Source organism: Microcebus murinus, chromosome 22 (genome assembly GCF_040939455.1).
Source record: "Microcebus murinus isolate Inina chromosome 22, M.murinus_Inina_mat1.0, whole genome shotgun sequence".
Taxonomy (NCBI): domain Eukaryota; kingdom Metazoa; phylum Chordata; class Mammalia; order Primates; family Cheirogaleidae; genus Microcebus; species Microcebus murinus.
In genome coordinates this window covers 26,278,370-26,296,673 of record NC_134125.1, presented here as the reverse complement: position 1 = coordinate 26,296,673, position 18,304 = coordinate 26,278,370, and the positions used below count along the sequence as shown (strand labels likewise).

The 18,304-nt window shown below is 57.7% G+C and overlaps 2 protein-coding genes across 2 annotated transcripts; both read left to right on the top strand.

Annotated features, from left to right (window-relative positions):
• The first annotated feature begins 2,640 nt into the window (after positions 1 to 2,640).
• GSC2 (goosecoid homeobox 2) lies at positions 2,641 to 7,524 on the top strand. Its single transcript, XM_020285308.2, has 5 exons — positions 2,641 to 2,884; positions 2,990 to 3,243; positions 3,714 to 3,808; positions 6,080 to 6,146; positions 7,471 to 7,524. The coding sequence occupies exons 1-5, from the start codon at positions 2,641 to 2,643 to the stop codon at positions 7,522 to 7,524; spliced, it is 714 nt and encodes a 237-aa protein (XP_020140897.2).
• A 110-nt stretch (positions 7,525 to 7,634) lies between these two features.
• Positions 7,635 to 18,067, top strand: ESS2 (ess-2 spliceosome associated protein). The gene is made up of 10 exons (XM_012776631.2): positions 7,635 to 7,792; positions 8,790 to 8,958; positions 9,051 to 9,146; positions 11,370 to 11,539; positions 11,651 to 11,768; positions 12,107 to 12,240; positions 13,024 to 13,126; positions 13,898 to 14,007; positions 16,899 to 17,014; positions 17,528 to 18,067. Exons 1-10 carry the CDS (start codon positions 7,658 to 7,660, stop codon positions 17,805 to 17,807), a joined length of 1,431 nt encoding a protein of 476 aa, XP_012632085.1. The 5' UTR covers positions 7,635 to 7,657; the 3' UTR covers positions 17,808 to 18,067.
• The last annotated feature ends 237 nt before the right edge of the window (positions 18,068 to 18,304 follow it).

Genomic DNA, 18,304 nt, shown 5'->3' with positions numbered 1-18,304 from the left:
ATTTTTTCTACTTTTAGTAGAGACAGGGTCTCTTGCTCTTGCTCCGGCTGGTCTCAGACACCTGAGTTCAAGCAATCCTCCCACCTCGGCCTCCCAGGGTGCTGCCATTATAGGCCACCACGAGCCGCAGCTCGCAGACCTGAAGTTTCCTTTTCCCTGCACGATGATAGACCCAGTAGCAGTCTCCCTTCCTCCGTCTTCCAGCAACATCTGCCTCACTTTCCTGTAAGTCCCCACTGCCAGCCTTGGCAAGGGTCCCTCCTGCTCCTCCCCACTGCCTGGTTCCAAAGCCAGTGCCACACGACGTAGGTTTCATATTGGTGGCACCTCACTTCCAGGACCAGAACTCAGTTGGGCACCTACAGTGACATAAACTGCCTCAAACTTGCTGCCATATAAACACCAACAATCGAGTAACACTATTGCCTCTCCTAGTCCTGGAGCCTGACCTGCGCAGCGAGGCAACTCTCACCTTTGGGGGCCCTCGTGGCTGCTGTCCGGTGGCGGCTGGGGCCGAGGCTGTCTCGTGCCGCCCCCTCGCTGGTGGGTGCTCAGGGCGGGTGGTTGTCTGGCGATTCGCTGGAGTTGCTGATTGGGACAGCCATGCTCGTCCTTCCCCGAGGCTGCTGTGCCTCCCCACAGCTTGGTGGCTAGGTGCTAAGCACAAGCAACCCAAGAAGAGCGAGGGGGACAGCTGAGTCACCTATGTATGTGCCTCAGTAATCACACAATGTCACTTCTGCTGCATTCTGTTGGGTAGAAGCAAGCCATCCAAGCCAGCTCATGTCCAAGAAGAAATTGGACAATTAAACTTCACCATCGAGAGGGAGGAGCGTCAGGAACTTGCAGACACGTTTCAGAAGCGCTGCAGTGTCCCCCACCGAGGCGGGCTGGGGAAGAGGCGGGCGCATGCGGGGGACTGGAGACAGAGAGAACTGGAGTCCCCCAAAGTGGACTGTCGGAGGTGGCCAGTTTATCAAGGTGGAGAACGCCTGGCAAGGAAGGGATTCTGAGACCTCGAATTCATGCCTGGCATGGTGACCCAAACACATTTTTTGGTGATGGATATGGGGACATGGAGCAGGCTCTCAGAAACACTTGGGAGTCACTGTCACAGACAGGGCCTGAGGCTCCAGGGCTGGAGGAGGTCACCAAGGGTAAGAATGGGGAGGGATGAAGGAATGGCCCAGGCTAGGAGGAGGGCACAGCAGTGGTGGTGGCCCTCCTGACCACTGGCTGTGGGGACGGTTGCCCCACATGCATCTGCCTCTCCCTGGGCACTGTGCTTGGCTTAGGTGACTGCACGATGCCGTTCTGCGAGGAAGGTCTGCTGAGACACGTACCCATGGTCCTCCAAAGGGACACGTGGGAAGAGATGGAGGTTCGGGGCTGTGGCAGCCATTCTGCAACTGTGAGGCAGGCTGCAGAGGCAGAGCCACTCACAGAGGTGGCAGTTCCATCACTGAGCCTCCAGATTAACACATCCTGGGCACCCAGTGTGGGAGCTCGAGTGAGCAAGTTTGTCACTTGAAGTCCAAGTGTCTTCATGGATACCAAAGTGGAGGTAGCAAAGGAGGCTGCAAGGTGGGGGAAGGGCAGGAACGCACGGGGCCTGCAGGGCAGCCCAGGGTCACTTGGCCCCTGATCCCGCAACCAGGCTCTAAACGTCTGGCCTAGTAAGCGCCTGAGTCTCAGAGCAGCTCTTGAGTTAGGTCACTGTTATTATACCAGTTTATGGACTGGGAAACCGAGGCACAGAGAGGTGAAGGAACCTACAGAAGGTCACGCAGCTAGGCAATGCCAGCTGGGTTAGACCCAGGCAGTCTGCTGCTCCTTCCCTTGAGCCGTATGGTGTGTTTTCGGAGGGCAAGAGAAGAGGGTCTTAAGCTGAAGGGCCTGTTCCTGCCGTCCAGTGGCCAAGCACAGGCCACCCGCGGCCGCGCAGTGGGCAGAGCACGGTGTGGTCGGAGCAGCGCTAGCCTGAGGGGTGAGGAGAGCCCTCCCGAGACACCTGTTAGGGGGCAGTGAGGTGGGGGGGCCGAGGGTGTTGAATGTTTTTTGGGGGGAGGGCGGGTTCCGGTCCGGGAAAGCAGGAGAAGGGGCGGCAGGGGCCTCGCTCAGGAGGGAGGACAGAGAATTGGGGGCGACGGGCAGCCGCCGCTTTCCGCCCTGAGGCCATGTCCTCTCAGGCCGCAAAGTGTCTGGCAGGTTTGCTGCCAAAGAAGGCTCGCGGGGTCGCACGTGAGCCGGAGGCCCGGAGTTTGGGGTGCGCACTTTGGGTGGTTTCTCTAGACGCGCTCACCGCCGCCACTAGGAACCAGCGCGGGGCCAGGGGCTGGGCCAGGAGGTGCCAGGGCGCTCGGGGGCGATGCCAGGGTCCCGTGTCCTCCGTTAGCTGCCCCAGCGGGAGGGGAGCACCGCCGGGCCCTCCGCCCCTTCCCGTGAGCAGGGGCGGACGGGAGGGCGCGCGGGGGCGCAGGGCGCCGAGGCGGAGCTTTCCCGCCGCCGCAGTCACGGATTAGCGCGCTCGGGGCCGGCGCTGCGGGATTAGCCCGCGCGGACTCGGCGCCCCGCCCGGGGATTACGGCGCGCTCGCCCCGACGTATATATTCCCGCGGCCGCGGCGGCGGCCGGCCGGGCATGGCGGCGGCGGGGGGCGCGGCGAGCCGCAGGGGCCCGGGGCGGCCCTGCCCCTTCTCCATCGAGCACATCCTCGCCAGCCAGCCCGAGCGGAGTCCCCCGGCCCGGGCCGCCCGCCCGCCGCAGCCCGCCGGCCGCCAGAGCCCCGCGGAGCTCGGGGAGCCCGTGGCGCCCAAGGCCGCGCCCTGCGCCTGCTGCTGCTGCTGCGGTCCCCGCGCGCCCTCGGAGCCGGCCGCCGGGCTGGGTGAGTGGGCGCGGGCGCGGGCGCGGGCCGGAGGCCCCGGGGCGCGGCGCGGTCTGTGCGGAGCTCGGCGCCCGGCCCGCGTCTCACCGCGCCCTCGCCCCGCAGGCGCGCCGCTGCCGTGGCCGCTGAGGCTGGGGCCCGCGGCGCCCCCGTCCTTGGCCGCGCCAGCGGGAGCCTCGGGGGCGCTGCCCGGCGCGGGAGGCCCGGGCCCGCAGCGGCGCACGCGGCGCCACCGCACCATCTTCAGCGAGGAGCAGCTGCAGGCGCTCGAGGCGCTCTTCGCGCAGAACCAGTACCCCGACGTGGGCGCGCGCGAGCGCCTGGCCGGCCGCATCCGCCTGCGGGAGGAGCGCGTGGAGGTGGGTGCCCGCCCCGCGCGGCGACGGGGCCGGCGGACTGGCCCTTCTCTTCCAGAGACGCCCGGCCCGAGCCCCGCCGCGGCCCCGCGCGGTGGAGGGGCCGGGAGGGGCCGGGGTGGCCCGGCGGCCGCGCGCTCAGGACCAGCCCCGCGCGAGGACCGGCGGGGCGGGCACGTGCGGGGAGGCGGCGGCAAGGCCAGTTTTCCTTCCTTTTGTTTTGAACTCTTCCCCCGCTTTTTCCCGATGATGAAAGACGCGCGCGTTCACGTCCAGATGCGGGAAGTGGAGAAGAGCCAACACCGAAGAAGGACGTGCTGGGCGCGGCTGTGGCGGGCGGGAAGGAAGGTGGAGCGCGGTCCTCGTCTGCCTGCACCCCTGTCGTGAAGCCACTCCGGGTCCGCTGTGGGCTCCTGGGGACTCTGGTTGCGCGCGGGTCAGGGGCTGGGTCTGAGCAGTCCCTCCCCGCTCAGGTCTGGTTCAAGAACCGCCGGGCCAAGTGGCGGCACCAGAAGCGCGCGGCGTCCGCGTCCGCCAGGCTCCTGCCTGGAGCCAAGAAGCCCCCAAGGCGAGCTGCTGAAGGCGGGGGGACCGCGCCTGGGCTCGGCTGTGACCGTCGGAGCCTGCGCTGAGAGAAGACAGGCCCGCCGCAGAAGGAGCTGGGAGGGGACACCAGCTTCCCCGCCGATGTCCACAGCTCAGCTCCTTGCCCCTGCAGCTGGTGCTGCCGCGGGGGCTGTGTGTGTCCCTGTGCCAGCCCTTCCCGTGACGGGAAGAGACGCAGAGCACCTGAGGCCTCCTCCTCCGGGCAATGGGACAGGCGCCTGGCGGAGACCCCTTGGGGCAGGCTGGTTAGGGTGGAGCAGGTCAGATTCCTCAACGCCCACCCCCACGGGAGAGGGACTGCCGTGTTTCCCCCGAAAACAAGACAGGGTCTTATATTTACTTTTCCTCAAGGAGACACCCTAGGGCTTATTTTCAGGGCATGTGTTATTTTCCCTTCAAAGCCTCAATTGCAGCACACACAGGACGCCGGGACCCGACAGGGGGAGCCGGCCTTGTTGGTGGGGCTGCCCGCACCTTTCCTGTCACCTCTGGGATAGTAGCTGTCACGACTGGGCAGGTGAGAAGGGCTGCTCGTCTTCTTTTCCGCTCAGCGACGACACGCACGGGTTGTGCAGACGCGCTGCGTGGCCACGCCCACCGCGAGGTTATATTTTCAGGGTAGGGCTTCTATTGTGCAAATGCTCAGAAATCCTGCTAGGGCTTGTTTTACGGATAGGTCTTATTTTTGGGAAAACACCCCTGTCCACCTGGGGACCCAGAATCCTACTCCCTCCCTACCTCAGGGAAGGCTGGGCCGCCTCCTCCCCTCAAGATGGACATGGGCCCCAGGTGACCTGGTCTGCTGCCCTCCCAGGGTGGTGTCTGCAGTCCTGGAGTTGCTGCTACCTCCAAGGTCCTGTGCTGGGCCTTGGCCTTTGGGCCTGTAGAATAAAGTCAGACGAGGTCATGTCCAGGAGCCCCAGCCCTGTGGTCTTTGAGCCTTGTGCTGATATCGAGAAATAAACAAGCAACTACAGGTACCACAAAAGGCGTCCAGAGTTCCCAGTCCATGTGGCTCCCATCCCACACCAGGCAGGGAGCTACCACTCACCCCTGCTGGCAGGGAGGGCAGCAAGTCTGTGAGAGGCACAGCCCAGTGAGTCGCCAAACCCTGTACAGAGAGGATTACCCCACACATTGTGGCCTGGGACCCTGGGGGGCCTGCCCTGGCCTGCAGATGCTGCCAACCTGCCTCATGGGTGAGGGTCCTTGCTTGCCCCTCGGGGATTTCCATGCTATGGGGTCTGCCTCCTCCCAGCAGTGAGTCTCTGCCATCCTGGGGTGGGGCCAGAGGAAGTTGGATTGGGGAGCCCCACCCCCACTGCCTTGGAAAATGCCTGCCCTCTTCTCTATCACTTTGGTCCCAGGGTGAAGGACAACTTGATAAACCAGGCTTCAAGTCCCCACGTGGGCCCTTACAGTGGCTCCAAGGCACCTCACACCCCCTCAGCTGGCTTAAGCACCTTGCTCTGTATCTTTACAGGTCCTGGGCTGGGGGGTCCCCAAAGAGACACAATCCATCTGTAAAAGCAGGACTGCAGAATCCCAGGCTTCAGGTCCTGGCACTCTCTGACGCTGGATGGCTTGGGTGACACCCAGCAGGCCTGATGTCCACCAGCCAGAGCTGCCCTAACACTGCCGGGTGCCTCCACTCCCCGGTATGCATATTCTGGCTGTCACAAAGCTCTCCCTGCATCCTGGCCTTGCCATTGGAGACTGAACTGTATTTGTTTGTTTGTTTGTTTTCTGAGACAGTCTCACTTTGTTGCCCAGGCTAGAGTGAGTGCTGTGGCGTCAGTCTAGCTCACAGCAACCTCAAACTCCTGGGCTCAAGCGATCCTGCTGCCTCAGCCTCCCGAGTAGCTGGGACTACAGGCATGCGCCACCATGCCCGCCTAATTTTTTCTATATGTATTAGTTGGCCAATTAATTTCTTTCTATTTATAGTAGAGACGGGGTCTCGCTGTTGTTCAGGCTGGTTTTGAACTCCTGACCTGGAGCAATCCGCCCACCTCGGCCTCCCAGAGTGCTGGGATTACAGGCGTGAGCCACTGCGCCCGGCCTGAACTGTCTATTGTGGAAATGACAGTGTCCTGCTCAGCTCCCCTGTGGGCTGGGACAGCCCACTGCACTGGGCTCCAGGCCCCTCGCCCTCCTTGGCTGAATGACCACCTGCTATCGTGTGGGTCAGCCACTGCCAGAGCTCACCTGAGCTCCACCCTCGTGGGCCCAGCAGCAGTGCTGCTCTCCTGAATTTCCTCTTGGAGCTCCAGCTGACACGGTGGCTGGCCATGACACAGGTGTGCTTGGGCTCAGTCACTCCCCTCTCATCTCCATCTTCCCCCTGGTTTCTTTTCCACTTTCAGGCCCCCATTACAAAATCTCTGCCATGTTGACACCCCCAGTGCAGCCCTCTCCCCTGAGCTAGCTATTTATCTCCACTGTTCCCTTGACTACTATACCTGGAAGACCACAGACCCCTCAAGGTCATCTTGTTTGCAGAGAGCTCTTCCCCTGTGCCAGCCAGGCACGTGAGCCAGGGAGCTAGCGAGCACCTGACCCCTCTGCACCCCTCGCCCACTATGCCCAGGCCAACTGCAAGCCAACTTTACCTCCAAATCAACGCGTCGATAAATCCCAGAATCTCTTCTCCCCAGCTCCAACTGCACCAACCTGGTGTAAACCGTCTCTTCGCACCTTGACCAGTACAGCTGTTTCCAGTCCAGCCTCACCCACCTGCACCCACTCTGACTCCTCTTTCATTCAGAATAAAGACAGAATAAAGACAAAACTTGCCATGACCCACCTGTGTAGCCTGGCTCCTGCTCATCTCACCTCTCACCCATGTATGTATTCAGAGGTCTTTGGAACTTGCCTTGATCCCTCCTGAAACTGGGCCTTTGCACATACTCTTCCCTCAGGCAGGGCCTGTTTGTTCGTCTTTTGGGTCTGCCTGGGAAACATCCCCTGACTCCCCCACTAAGTTCAAACTCTTTTCTCGTGTGGACACAGCTACAACTTTACACCTGTGTGGGGGATCATGGTCTAATATGTGTCTTTGCCTTCCTCATTGGACTGTCCGCTCTACAAGGGCAAAAACAACACTGTGGAGTCCCCAGGGAATGAAGGGATGATTGCATATTGTAAAAGCAAAATCTTACTAAGTTGTTCTGGGGCAGAACTTATTTGTTTGACATAATTCATAACCTCCTTTTGGGAAGAAATTTCTGAAAAATGCCTAAGCAATTTTCTGGTCCACTTCGGTGAGAATCAACCCTCTTCTAGGAAGCCCACTCTGGCATTCAGGGGCCTAATAATCTTTAAGCAGACCTTTCTTTATCGAATCGCCGTATTGTTCTTTCTTTTCTTTCTTCTTTTTAAATCTTTTGTTAGATAACTACCAAGAAAGAATTGTCTTAGGGTTCTTCCATAAAGTTTCAAACTCACATATAATCAAATTTTCGGGAATTTTTAACAAATATTATAATATCGACGCATACCCAGAGATTACTTACTTGACAGAAATTGGAATTCCAAGGCGTTTGGATTCCATAGTGCTGGAATTTCTCACATTAGCGCCATCCTCACGCTCCACCACAGCGCCCCCTCGTGTCCACAACCTAGACACGCATGAATAGCGCCGAGCGGGACGAGGACTACAACTCCCACAAGGACTAGCGCTGTTAGTGTCGTCAGTACAGGGTGCGCGCTTGCGTTAAAATATGCAGCTTTCTCATTGGCCAATTGTTGGAGGCGCCTGCGCAAATGGCACAGTCCCGCCCGCCGCTGCCCGAGCGGTCCTGGGATAGCGATGGAGACGCCGGGCGCATCCGACCCGTCACGGTTGCTCCCGGCCGGGTCCGGTCCCCGTAGGAAGCGCGCGACTGGGGAGGCCGGGGCTGCAACGAGCAAGCAACGGGTCCTAGATGAGGAAGAGTATATCGAGGTACGACCTCGGTGTGGACACTGGCGAGGTGCTGGTCCCTCCCCCGCCTCGCGCTGCTCTCGGGTCCCTTCTCTCGAGACGTGGCGCTGGCTTCTCGTTGTGGAAGTGGAACAGCCCGAGTCCCTGCCCTTGGGGTGTGGACGGCCCCATAGCCAAGTGAACAGCGCGAGGGAGGTGTCCCGGTTCGGGGAGGTCCTAGCAGTGCGGTAGGGGAACGGGGAGCGGCTCAGTTTGTATGCGATGGTGGTCAGGGAAATAAGGTTTTCTATTGAAGCGTGAGTAGGAGTTTGAGACTGGAAGGATGGTGGCGAACAGGGCTTTCTAGAGAGCGGTAATGGGTCCTGGCAAGAGAGCGATTGTGGCGGCATCTTGAGTGAGTGGTCCTCCATCGCCCCTGGAAGTAGGTGTTGGTCCTACCGCAAGTATGCGGGAGCTGGCATGAGGGTTGGAGAAAGTCGGTTTGGTTTTCCATTGGTTAAATTTGGGACGCCTTTGGGATATACAAACGGTGGGTTTAGTAGACAGCTGGGTGCACAGATTTGCAGCTCAGGAGCAAGGTCTGGATGAAGGTACATACTGGGGAATCTCAACTGGTAGTGGTGGTGACTGGGCTGAAGTCACTCAGGAAGTGGATTTAGATTGGAAGTAGAAGGTCACAGGTGGAATGAAGGTGGCAACACTCATTGGTTTGGCTGGTGTTAAAATGGAGCCAGTAAAGGAGAGCAAGAAAGACCGGTTAGCAAGGGGAAAGAGAAGGGTTTCATGGACACCACAGGGGGATTTATTGTTGTTAGAGGTAGCAGCACGGCCATCACATGGAGTGTTGAACCTCACTAGAAAGTGCCCCCAAGTTCCCTCAAGCAAGCTCCAATTACTGTGGAAGGCAGAAACTGAAGGCACTTCAGTGAGGGCCGTAGTATATACAGCGGTAGACTGTGCTGTGAGGCAGGGGTGCCCAGGTGGCAGCTCTGACTTTTGTTCTGATCTCTCCTGGCAGGGTCTCCAGACAGTTATCCAGAGGGATTTTTTTCCTGATGTGGAGAAGCTGCAGGCCCAGAAGGAGTACCTGGAGGCTGAGGAGAATGGAGACTTGGAACGGATGCGCCAGATTGCCATCAAGTTTGGTTCTGCTCTGGGCAAGATGTCCCGAGAGCCCCTGCCACCCTGTAAGAGCATCCTGTGCATGGCAGAGAGGGGAAAGCCTGCTGAAGTGTTGCCTCAGGCTCGCTCTAAAATGTACCCCCTTTTTATCCCCCAGATGTGACTCCAGCCACATTTGAAACCCCTGAGGTGCACACAGGCACTGGAGTAGTGGGCAGCAAGCCCAGGCCCCGAGGCCGAGGCTTGGAGGATGGTGAGTGAGAGCTCCCTCTTGGTTGCACAGTTGGGATTGCCTGGCAATCGTATCCTGTGAGTCCCTGAGGGGATGGTCTGGAGGTCTGCAGGTCACATCTTGTCCCTGAGGGGTCTCTTTGCCTAAACAGCAACCTGTGAAGTCAGAGAGCACTGATCTAGGAGGCAGATGATTGGGGTCCAGCACCCAAATGTGGTTGGCCTCTGTGGACTGGGAATCTCACCACCTCTCTCACTGGCCTGCTCGCTGTGTGCCAGCCCCTGCCCTGTGGCCTTCATGGGCCTTGAAAGGCTTCTTTCTTCACTGTCTCCTGAAAATGCCTCAGGGCCTCTACCTTTGTTTCTTCCATGATGGTCACTTTTGCCAGATAATGGCACGGCTAGTTACTTCTCTTTCTTCAGGTCTCTGCTCAGATGTTGCTTGTTCAGGGATATCTTCTCTGATCTCCCAGTGCAAAGTCACAGCACCCCTGTGCCCTATGGCTTCCAAACTGGCTTTATTTTCTTAATGCAGGATGTGACATTTCATAAAGAGCATTCGTATTTGTGTATCTTCTCTCTCCCTAATTAGCATCCCTTCCGCGAGGACAGAGACTTTGTCTTGCCTCCGTCTGTATGCTCTGCACCTAGAACAGCGTGTAGGTGTTGTGGGCCTTTGACAAATACACGTAGAACAGATGAACTTGTTGTCTTTTTCGATATGTTTACTGAGGTGTATGACACTCAGGTGTACGTGATAACACTCTGACTTTATGAGGTGGCCTTTTTAGGAAAGGGCATCTGAGTCCTGTTGAATATAAACGTGCTGTGGTCAGTCGATTTGTCAGCACATGAGATGGATAAGATGTTATTTTTTACTGGATTCTAGTCTAGCACAGATGTGCTGTGTGTTCACACAATGTGATATTTCCTGCTTGGCAATCTAGTTCTTTCTTCCGTTAACACAGTCCTTGTTGTTGTCCTTGGACCTTGATTCTTTATTTATTATATTTTTTCCTTTTTTTAAAATACAAACACCAGTGAGATGGACCTTGATTCTTTATTGAAATGTGGCTTAGGCCGGGCGAGGTGGCTCACGCCTGTAATCCTAGCTCTCTGGGCGGATAGTTTGAGTTCAGGAGTTCAAAACCAACCTGAGCAAGAGCAAGACCCCGTCTCTGCTATAAATAGAAATAAATTAATTGGCCAACTAATACATATAGAAAAAATTAGGCGGGCATGGTGGCGCATGCCTGTAGTCCCAGCTACTGGGGAGGCTGAGGCAGGAGGATCGCTTGAGCCCAGGAATTTGAGGTTGCTGTGAGCTAGGCTGATGCCACGGCACTCACTCTAGCCTGGGCAACAAAGTGAGACTCTGTCTCAGAAAAAAAATGTGGCTTATGAGTCACGGCAATTTACAGGTTCTTTTTTATACCTTCACATCTTACATGTCAGTAAATATAGGAATCGTTTTCATGATCCAAGTGGTGGGTACCACTATCCTAATCTTTCTGACGCCAGGTATTGAACTTGTAGCCACTGTGCTTTGTGCACAGTCTGGAATGTAGCAGGTGGTCGGTCAAGACTGTCCCTAGAATGGAAGAAAAAGCCATCCTCCAGATGTCCTCACTGGGGTTTGCATCACCACACACAGCACCAGGGTGCCACTTTCCATGGTGGCGGGGTGGCAGGGGGTAGTTGGGGTTGTGAGGCCCCCATCCGGAGCACTGGGTCATATGGCATCCGTGTCACTGGGGCTAGCTGGCAGGCCCAGACACTTAGGTGACAACCACCCCCCTGTGGTACAAGTACTGTGAGGGAAGAGTGGTTAGGGTAAGGAAATCCCAGAGAGGGATGGAGAGCCGTGGGGAGTTTGGAGGTAGATCCTACAGGGTTGGGGAGAAGCCTACATATGGTCACGAACTCTTGCTCTAATGCCTGGATTGCCCCCCCATCTGAATCAGATTACATATTTCCCTTTGGTGTCCAGCAGGTGAGTGGAGCTGGCCAGTTGACTGCAGGGTACAAGCTGAGGGCTCCCTGGGCAGTCAGTGTGGGCTGATCCCACCCCTACAAGGAGTCCTTTGGTAGTGTGGGCTCTCATGGACAGGAGCCAGGCCCAGGGGTCGGGATTCCAGTCATGCTTGGAGGATGGTATGATTCCTGGGGCTGGGCGTGCTGGTCTCCCCTGACTGCAAGTGGTGTTCGTGGTTTGTGTTTCCCCCACATGCAAACCCCTGAGCAGGAGAGGCTGGCGAGGAGGAGAAGAAGGAGCTGCTGCCGAACCTGGACATCTTCCTGAGCCGCTACACAAGTGAGGACAATGCCTCCTTCCAGGAGATCATGGAAGTAGCCAAGGAGAAGAGCCGGGCACGCCACGCCTGGCTCTACCAGGCTGAGGAGGAGTTTGAGAAGGTATCCCTGGGGCATCGGGGCATGGGCACTCTTAGTTGGGGTGGGGGTAGCCACAGGCACAGTGCCTGGGGGCATCATCTCTGACCATCGATTTTCCCCATGCAATGGCAGAGGCAGAAAGATAACCTCGAGCTTCCGTCGGCAGAGCATCAAGCTATCGAGAGCAGCCAGGCCGGTGTGGAGACCTGGAAGTACAAGGCCAAGAACTCCCTCATGTACTACCCCGAGGGTGAGCAGGCAGGGCCCAGGCAGCTCGGTGGGGAGGCGCAGGATGGAGCCATGTATGTCTGGCTCTGAGTTTGGGTCAGCCTTCAGGACATACGTACATACCCACTTGCAGTCTGGGCCTCAGAGAGGTCCTAGTCTGGTCAGGGTCAACAGGGGAGTGAGGCTCTCTCCAGCTGCTGCAGTCGAGGTCTGAGCTCAGCTCAATGCTTCTGTGCAGCGGGAGTGACTTGGCTGGGAGAGCGAGCCTGCTCCTGCCCCTCAGGCCACTGGGCTCTGGGCTGAGGTGGGGCCTGCCCACCCCCCTGATACCTGCTATATCATCTCTGCTTTGTTTGCCAGGTGTCCCTGAGGAACAGCAGCTGTTTAAGAAGCCCCGGCAGGTGGTGCATAAGAACACACGCTTCCTTCGGGACCCCTTCAGCCAGGCTCTGAGCAGGTGCCAGCTCCAGCAAGCGGCTGCCCTCAATGCCCAGGTGTGCAGCGGGCCGGCAGGGCCACATGGGGCTAGGTGTGGCAGGGCTGGCTAGGACAGGCACAGCCTCTTTGATTTCCTTGGGCTTGGTGGAGCTCAGTGGGTGGAAGTATTTGGGGCCCTGCATGGCAGGGTCTTCTCTTGGCCCACGTGGGCTTCCACTGGGCACTGTCTTGGCCAGACATGGTCTGTGGGTCCAGATCTGTGCCAGCTCCCTTGTGGCAGGGGTCAACCAAGTCCAGCCATGCCCATGCCCACATAGCAAGCAGGGCTGTGGGGTAGATGGTGGGCAGGCAGGGAAGCCAGTAAGCCCCCGAGGGTGAGCTGGGGTGAGAGTGTTTGGGGTGGCAGAAGTTTTCCGAGCCTCGAAGCAAGATGAATGGGTGTTCTCTGATGGTGACTGTGTGGTTGTGGGATCGAAGGGTGGGAGGCAGGAAGAGACTAGAGCACAGGTCCTTTTGTCAGTGTTGCCCCCGCAGGGGCCTGAAGTCAGTACCCTCTGGAAGTAGCCGGGGTGGGGTGCTGAGCTGATGGCCCGGCACTACCCTGGATAGGAGGAGAGGGCCGTCCCTTGCTTGGTGCCCATTCTGAAAGCCTTAGGGTCTTTTGGGGGGTGGGAGTGAGGGGGTCCTCCCTGTTTCCCCAAGGCAGCTGCCAGCCCCAGAGCCCTGGTTTTGCCCTGAGGAGGGGAAGTGTTTCCAGCATGTTCCTGTGCATCTGTCCATTGGCCAGCTGGGGAGAGAGCACTCCGGCCCCCTGACACTTGTCTCTCTGCTTGTTCCAGCACAAACAGGGCAAGGTGGGCCCCGACGGGAAGGAGCTGATCCCTCAGGAGTCTCCCCGCGTGGGCGGATTCGGATTTGTTGCCACCCCTTCTCCTGCCCCTGGTGAGAAACGCACTCCTGGCCAGCGGGCCCACTGCTGGGACTGCCTGGGGGGAGGTTGGCTATCAGCTGGCCACTCCTGGCTGTCTGCCTGGTCTTCCCCATGCCTTATGTGACTCAGGGACCTAGTGTCCTGTCTGTGCAAGGACAGAGCTGGACTCTGGGCTCCTGAGAGACAGATGCCCAGGCTGGCTAGGGCTGCCGGGGGTGCTGGACTCTCTCAGGCAGACCCAACTTGAGACGTCCTGGCTCACGTGTTCTCTTCTGGTGCTTGCCGCTGTGTCAGCAGGTGGGGTGCTGTGTTCACAGTGCTTACAGACCCAAGTCCAGAGAGCTCTGTGGGGTGGGGAGGCTGTGGGCCTGAGTCTCCTCTAACAGGCTAGCGAGACTTGGATGGTTCTGTGGTGCGTGTGGGTGTCCTCTGTCCCCCTTAACACTGGTGTCTGTGCTCCCGGGTACTTGTTGCTGTGACATAGGCCAGGGCATGTGAAGGTGCCGTGTTTGCCTGGAGTTCTAGGAGGTTTGGAGCCTCTAGGAGGCTACTCAGGCTGAGCACATGGCTGCAGGGGTCTGGACCTGCCTTGGGCGCACTGTGACCTTGGCATTTCCCTCAGAGGAAGGAGGTGCCAGGGTTCCAGCATCCTGGGGAAGGAGAGTGGGCCAGCTGCTGGCCTCGATGTTGGCTGGGACCCACATGGGTGAACTGGCTGCGGCTGGGGGCCGGGCCTGGCCCTGGTGCTCTGGCCTGAGGTGGCTGTGGGCTCTCCTATGCAGGTGTGAACGAGTCCCCGCTAATGACCTGGGGGGAGGTTGAGAACACACCCTTGCGAGTTGAAGGATCAGAAACCCCCTATGTGGACAGGACACCGGGCCCAGCCTTCAAGGTCAGTTGTGGTGAGGAGGGGGCAGGGTGGGACTCAGGGTGGCTGCCTGGTGGACCCTGAGTGCCTGTGGCTTGGGACTGAGTGCCACAGATGGGACCCCAGCTGATGGGGCAGAGCGCTGGCACTTCTGAATGCTGGGGTGCTGACGGCAGACGTGGCTGGATGGGTGCTGTGGACGGGTTTGGTGGGGTGGGGGCTGAGGCACCAAGGCGGGCAGTGGCCTGGCCCCCCTAGATCTTGAAGGCTGGGGGCTGTTCATAGATGGGGTGAGATGTCACAGAGAGGCCAGGAGCCCTGACTCTGGGATGTGGCTGTTTGCTGCCAGAGAAAGGCCTCTCTGCTTACAGAATGCAATTAGGGCCACACCAGAGTGTGTGGCTTAAGTTCAGTGTTGTAGGAGTGATCCGAGTGGGGTATTCAAGGCCTGGAGCAAGCGAGGGGGACTCTTCATGGGCCAGGTCAGATGTGACCAGGCAGGAATGTGTTGAGGTGGCCCCTAAGTCCAGGCAGCGAAGGGAAGCTGGGTGGCAGATAGCATAAAGAAATTGGGTGGCCCAGGGTGGTGTGGCCCTGGAGAGGTGTTGAGATGACAAGGTGCTCTGTCTGCAGGGATTTTTTTAGGGAAACTGAGTGACTGGTGTAGTTTGGAAAGGAGGGAGGTCTGCAGAACTTGGGAGCATGCATGTCCCAGTGTCGGGGAGCTGGGCCCTTGCCTGTGCTGACTCTGGAATGTCAAGAGGTCCAAAAGGCAAAGGTTTGTGTTTGCAGAAACCAAGGGTGTGGGGTCGCATCATCTGCTTTGAGAAAGAATGCCAGGAGAGTAGTGTGTGTGGTCTGATCAGGAGGCCAGGGCAGGTGGCCAGACAGGAGCTCATCATCTCCAGCCAGTTTCTTTAAACACTGGCAGTGATCAATGTTTGAATTGCAGTGGAAAAAGAGAGTTCACTCATGGAGCAATAGAAATTTAGAACAACTAAGGCCGGGTGTGGTGGCTCACGTCTATAATCCTAGCACTCTGGGAGGCCAAGGCGGGCGGATAGCTCAAGGTAGGAGTTCGAAACCAGCCTGAGCAAGAGCGAGACCCCGTCTCTACCATAAATAGAAAGAAATTAATTGGCCAACTAATATATATATAGAAAAAATTAGCCGGGCATGGTGGCGCATGCCTGAAGTCCCAGCTACTTGGGAGGCTGAGGCAGCAGGATTGCTTGAGCCCAGGAGATTGAGGTTGCTGTAAGCTAGGCTGACGCCACGGCACTCACTCCAGCCTGGGCAACAAAGCAAGACTCTGTCTCAAAAAAAGAAAAAGAAAAAATTTAGAACGACTAGAAATAACTCAGCTTTTATAAAGAAAACCGCAAACTTTATCACACATTTGAGGAGGGCACTGTCCCGTCTCTGCACTCTAAATTCTGACCTGGCCTACAGTTTATTTGAGGACTTTTCCCCCTTTTTTTGTTGGCCTGGGTTCCAGGACCAGGGCACAGCCAAAACATCAGGGCCTTTGCTGCCCTCAGATTTGACAGCAGAGCCGCCTCTTTGTTCTCTCTGCCAGGTTTGTCTTGGTTTTCCTTGCATCCCAGGCAGGTTTCAGAACCAACATGCCCAAACTTCTGCCCACATTCTGTCTAGGTGTGTGTTACTGCTACAGACTGCGCTAGGGAAGTGGCGCCACACTGGGAGGCCTTTAGGGTCTGAGAATTTAGGGTCCGAGAAAGATGGCTACTCAAATTGTGCTGAGAAGCAGAGTATTTGTAAATAAAGTAAGCTTGGTCCTTGATGTGTGTAGTGGAGTATATTCCAGAAAGGCGGAAGGTTAAAGGTAAAAAGAATAACCATAAAATAACTAGAAGAAAATAATCGCAAATATTTAGTCTGGTTTTTTTTGTTTGTTTGTTTTTGAGACAAAGTCTCACTCTGTTGCCCGGACTAGAGTGCCGTGGCGTCAGCCTAGCTCATAGCAACTTTAAACTCCTGGGCTCAAGCAATCCTCCTGCCTCAGCCTCCCGAGTAGCTGGGACTACAGCCATGTGCCACCCTTTTTTATATAGGTATTTTTAGTTGTTCAGCTAATGGTTTCTATTTTTTTTAGTAGAGACAGGGTCTCACTCTTACTCAGGCTGGTCTTGAACTACTGGGCTCAAGTGATCCTCGGCCTCCCAGAGTGCTAGGACTGTAGATACCAGCCACTGTGCCCAACCTAGTCTGATTTTAAGTAAGGAAGAAATCACAAAGTTATAGCTGCACAAAAATGACAAACTTAAATACAGCAGAAAGTGTCATAAAAGTAAATAAACCAAGTCAGGCACGGTGGCTCTTGCCTGTAATCCTAGCGCTTTGGGAGGCTGAGGTGGGAGGATTGCTTGAGGTAAGAAAATAGCTTCTAGTTTGGCAGGAAGTTAAGAAAAAAAATAAGTAAAGCAGATAACTGAAAAGAAATGTGTATGGCATAGCTTAATTTACTTGACACAGGTGAAGCCCCTGTGAGTAACAACAACCAAAAAAACCCCCCTGATGAGCTCATTGAGAGAAAAATAGGCCACAGATATGTGTGGGAAGTTCTTGAAAGAAATACAGAAGGTGCAAAAAGACAGGTGTTCACTCTAGCAGTCGGAGAAACGACAAGATGCTCTTCTTCCCTGAGAGACGTCAGTGTCCTGACTGGCAGGCCTGCCTCTGGGAGGGGCGCGAGGACAGGCAGTGAGTGCCAGGCCTGGGAGGATGGGCGGGCTGGCAGGGCGAGGGACTTCCCAGGGCTTAGGAGGAGGTGACAGTGGATTGTGGAGGCCACAAGGAGAGGCTGGTGCCCACAGCAGTGGCCCTCTGTGTAAAGGACTGCCTGGCTTGTGGCAGGGCTGCCAGGGGCCACCCACACACCTGCTGCCTTGTAGATCTTGGAGCCGGGCCGCAGGGAGCGGCTGGGGCTGAAGATGGCCAATGAGGCTGCTGCGAAGAACCGGGCCAAGAAGCAGGAGGCCTTGCGGAGAGTGACGGAGAACCTGGCCAGGTGAGGGTTGGCCTGGCCCTGGGCTGAGGGGCGAGTGTCTCTGCTCCACTCCTGCTCGGCACCATCCCTGGCATTGCAGACACGTGGCCTGCAGGGCAGAGTCTGGCGCAGGTCTGCTGCTTCTCTGATCCATAGCATGGCCTGACATGAACCAGGGACACTGGGTCCTCCTCCAGCTTCTCTTTCCTCCACCTTCTCCTGGGCCCATCTCTAAGAGGCACCTTTAGGCCTGCTTAGGTCTGTGGTCCCACTATGAGCTCCTGTCAGCCCTGTGGAGAGAGTCATTATTCCCCTTGGAGAGGAGTGGGGACTCCAACTCTTAGAGTTCTGGGGTCCACCCCAGCCTCCACGGCCAAGGGCAGCACCTCGAGCTTGGCCTCACTGCCATCCAGTGCTGTCATCCTCAGCTCAGAGTGACACGTCTGCCCAAGCTCTTCCCAGGGCCAAGGGAGGGTCTGCTGCTCTTAGCACTCAGCCACCTAACTCTGCCTCTCGCCCATCCCTCCACCCCAGCCTCACCCCCAAAGGCCTCAGCCCTGCCATGTCTCCAGCCCTGCAGCGCCTCGTGAGCAGGACGGCCAGCAAGTACACAGATCGGGCCCTGAGGGCCAGCTACACGCCGTCCCCCACACGACTGACCCATCTCAAGACCCCGGCCAGTGGGCTGCAGACCCCCACCAGCACACCCATCCCAGCCTCTGCCGCACGCACCCCCCTCACGCTGGACCCAGCCTCCATCACAGACAACCTGCTGCAGCTGCCCGCCCGGCGCAAAGCCTCGGACTTCTTCTAGAGCCAGGCCTGGGCTGGGCCCGTGGACACTTTGTGGAGCCTGCAGGGCAGCTGTCCACCCAGCGGAGGACTGTAGCCTTCTGAGGACCCAGGCTCGCGCCAAAAGTGGTTGCCCCTTGCAGGAACCACAGGAGAAAGGTGCCACTCTACAGCCAGGATGGCACAGGGCGGGTGCCCACCCTGTACCCTGGGTCCTTGCCAAAACTGTTTTCTATTTAACCCCCCATCCCCGAACCGTCATTAAAGGGCACTGGCACCGTCTGGCAGGGCAGCTTTCTGCCCACTTCCCCACGTAGGCTGTGGGGTCGCCCTGAGGCCTGCGTCTGTCTCAGGGCTTCGGGCCTTCAGTGAGGGTGCTCCAGGGGAGAAAGCTTCGGGTGGGGCGGCCTTGGGAGGGCTGGGGGCCTCCGGCAGTATTTCTGGGCACCTGGAACCTGCCTTCTGAGCCAGCTCACATGGGCACCTGGTGCTGTCTGTGCCTCTGAGGGAGGGTGGGGC

Bases quoted from the DNA above. Each gene is read 5' to 3' on its own strand.
- GSC2 (XM_020285308.2), top strand. From the start codon at position 2,641: ATGGCGGCGGCGGGGGGCGCGGCGAGCCGCAGGGGCCCGGGGCGGCCC. The intron at 3,809-6,079 runs GCGAGCTGCTGA...TCGTGGGCCCAG, and splicing joins GGAGCCAAGAAGCCCCCAAG to CAGCAGTGCTGCTCTCCTGA. The intron at 6,147-7,470 runs GTGTGCTTGGGC...TCCACAACCTAG, and splicing joins GGTGGCTGGCCATGACACAG to ACACGCATGAATAGCGCCGA.
- ESS2 (XM_012776631.2), top strand. From the start codon at position 7,658: ATGGAGACGCCGGGCGCATCCGACCCGTCACGGTTGCTCCCGGCCGGG. The intron at 7,793-8,789 runs GTACGACCTCGG...CTCTCCTGGCAG, and splicing joins ATGAGGAAGAGTATATCGAG to GGTCTCCAGACAGTTATCCA. The intron at 8,959-9,050 runs GTAAGAGCATCC...TTTATCCCCCAG, and splicing joins CCGAGAGCCCCTGCCACCCT to ATGTGACTCCAGCCACATTT.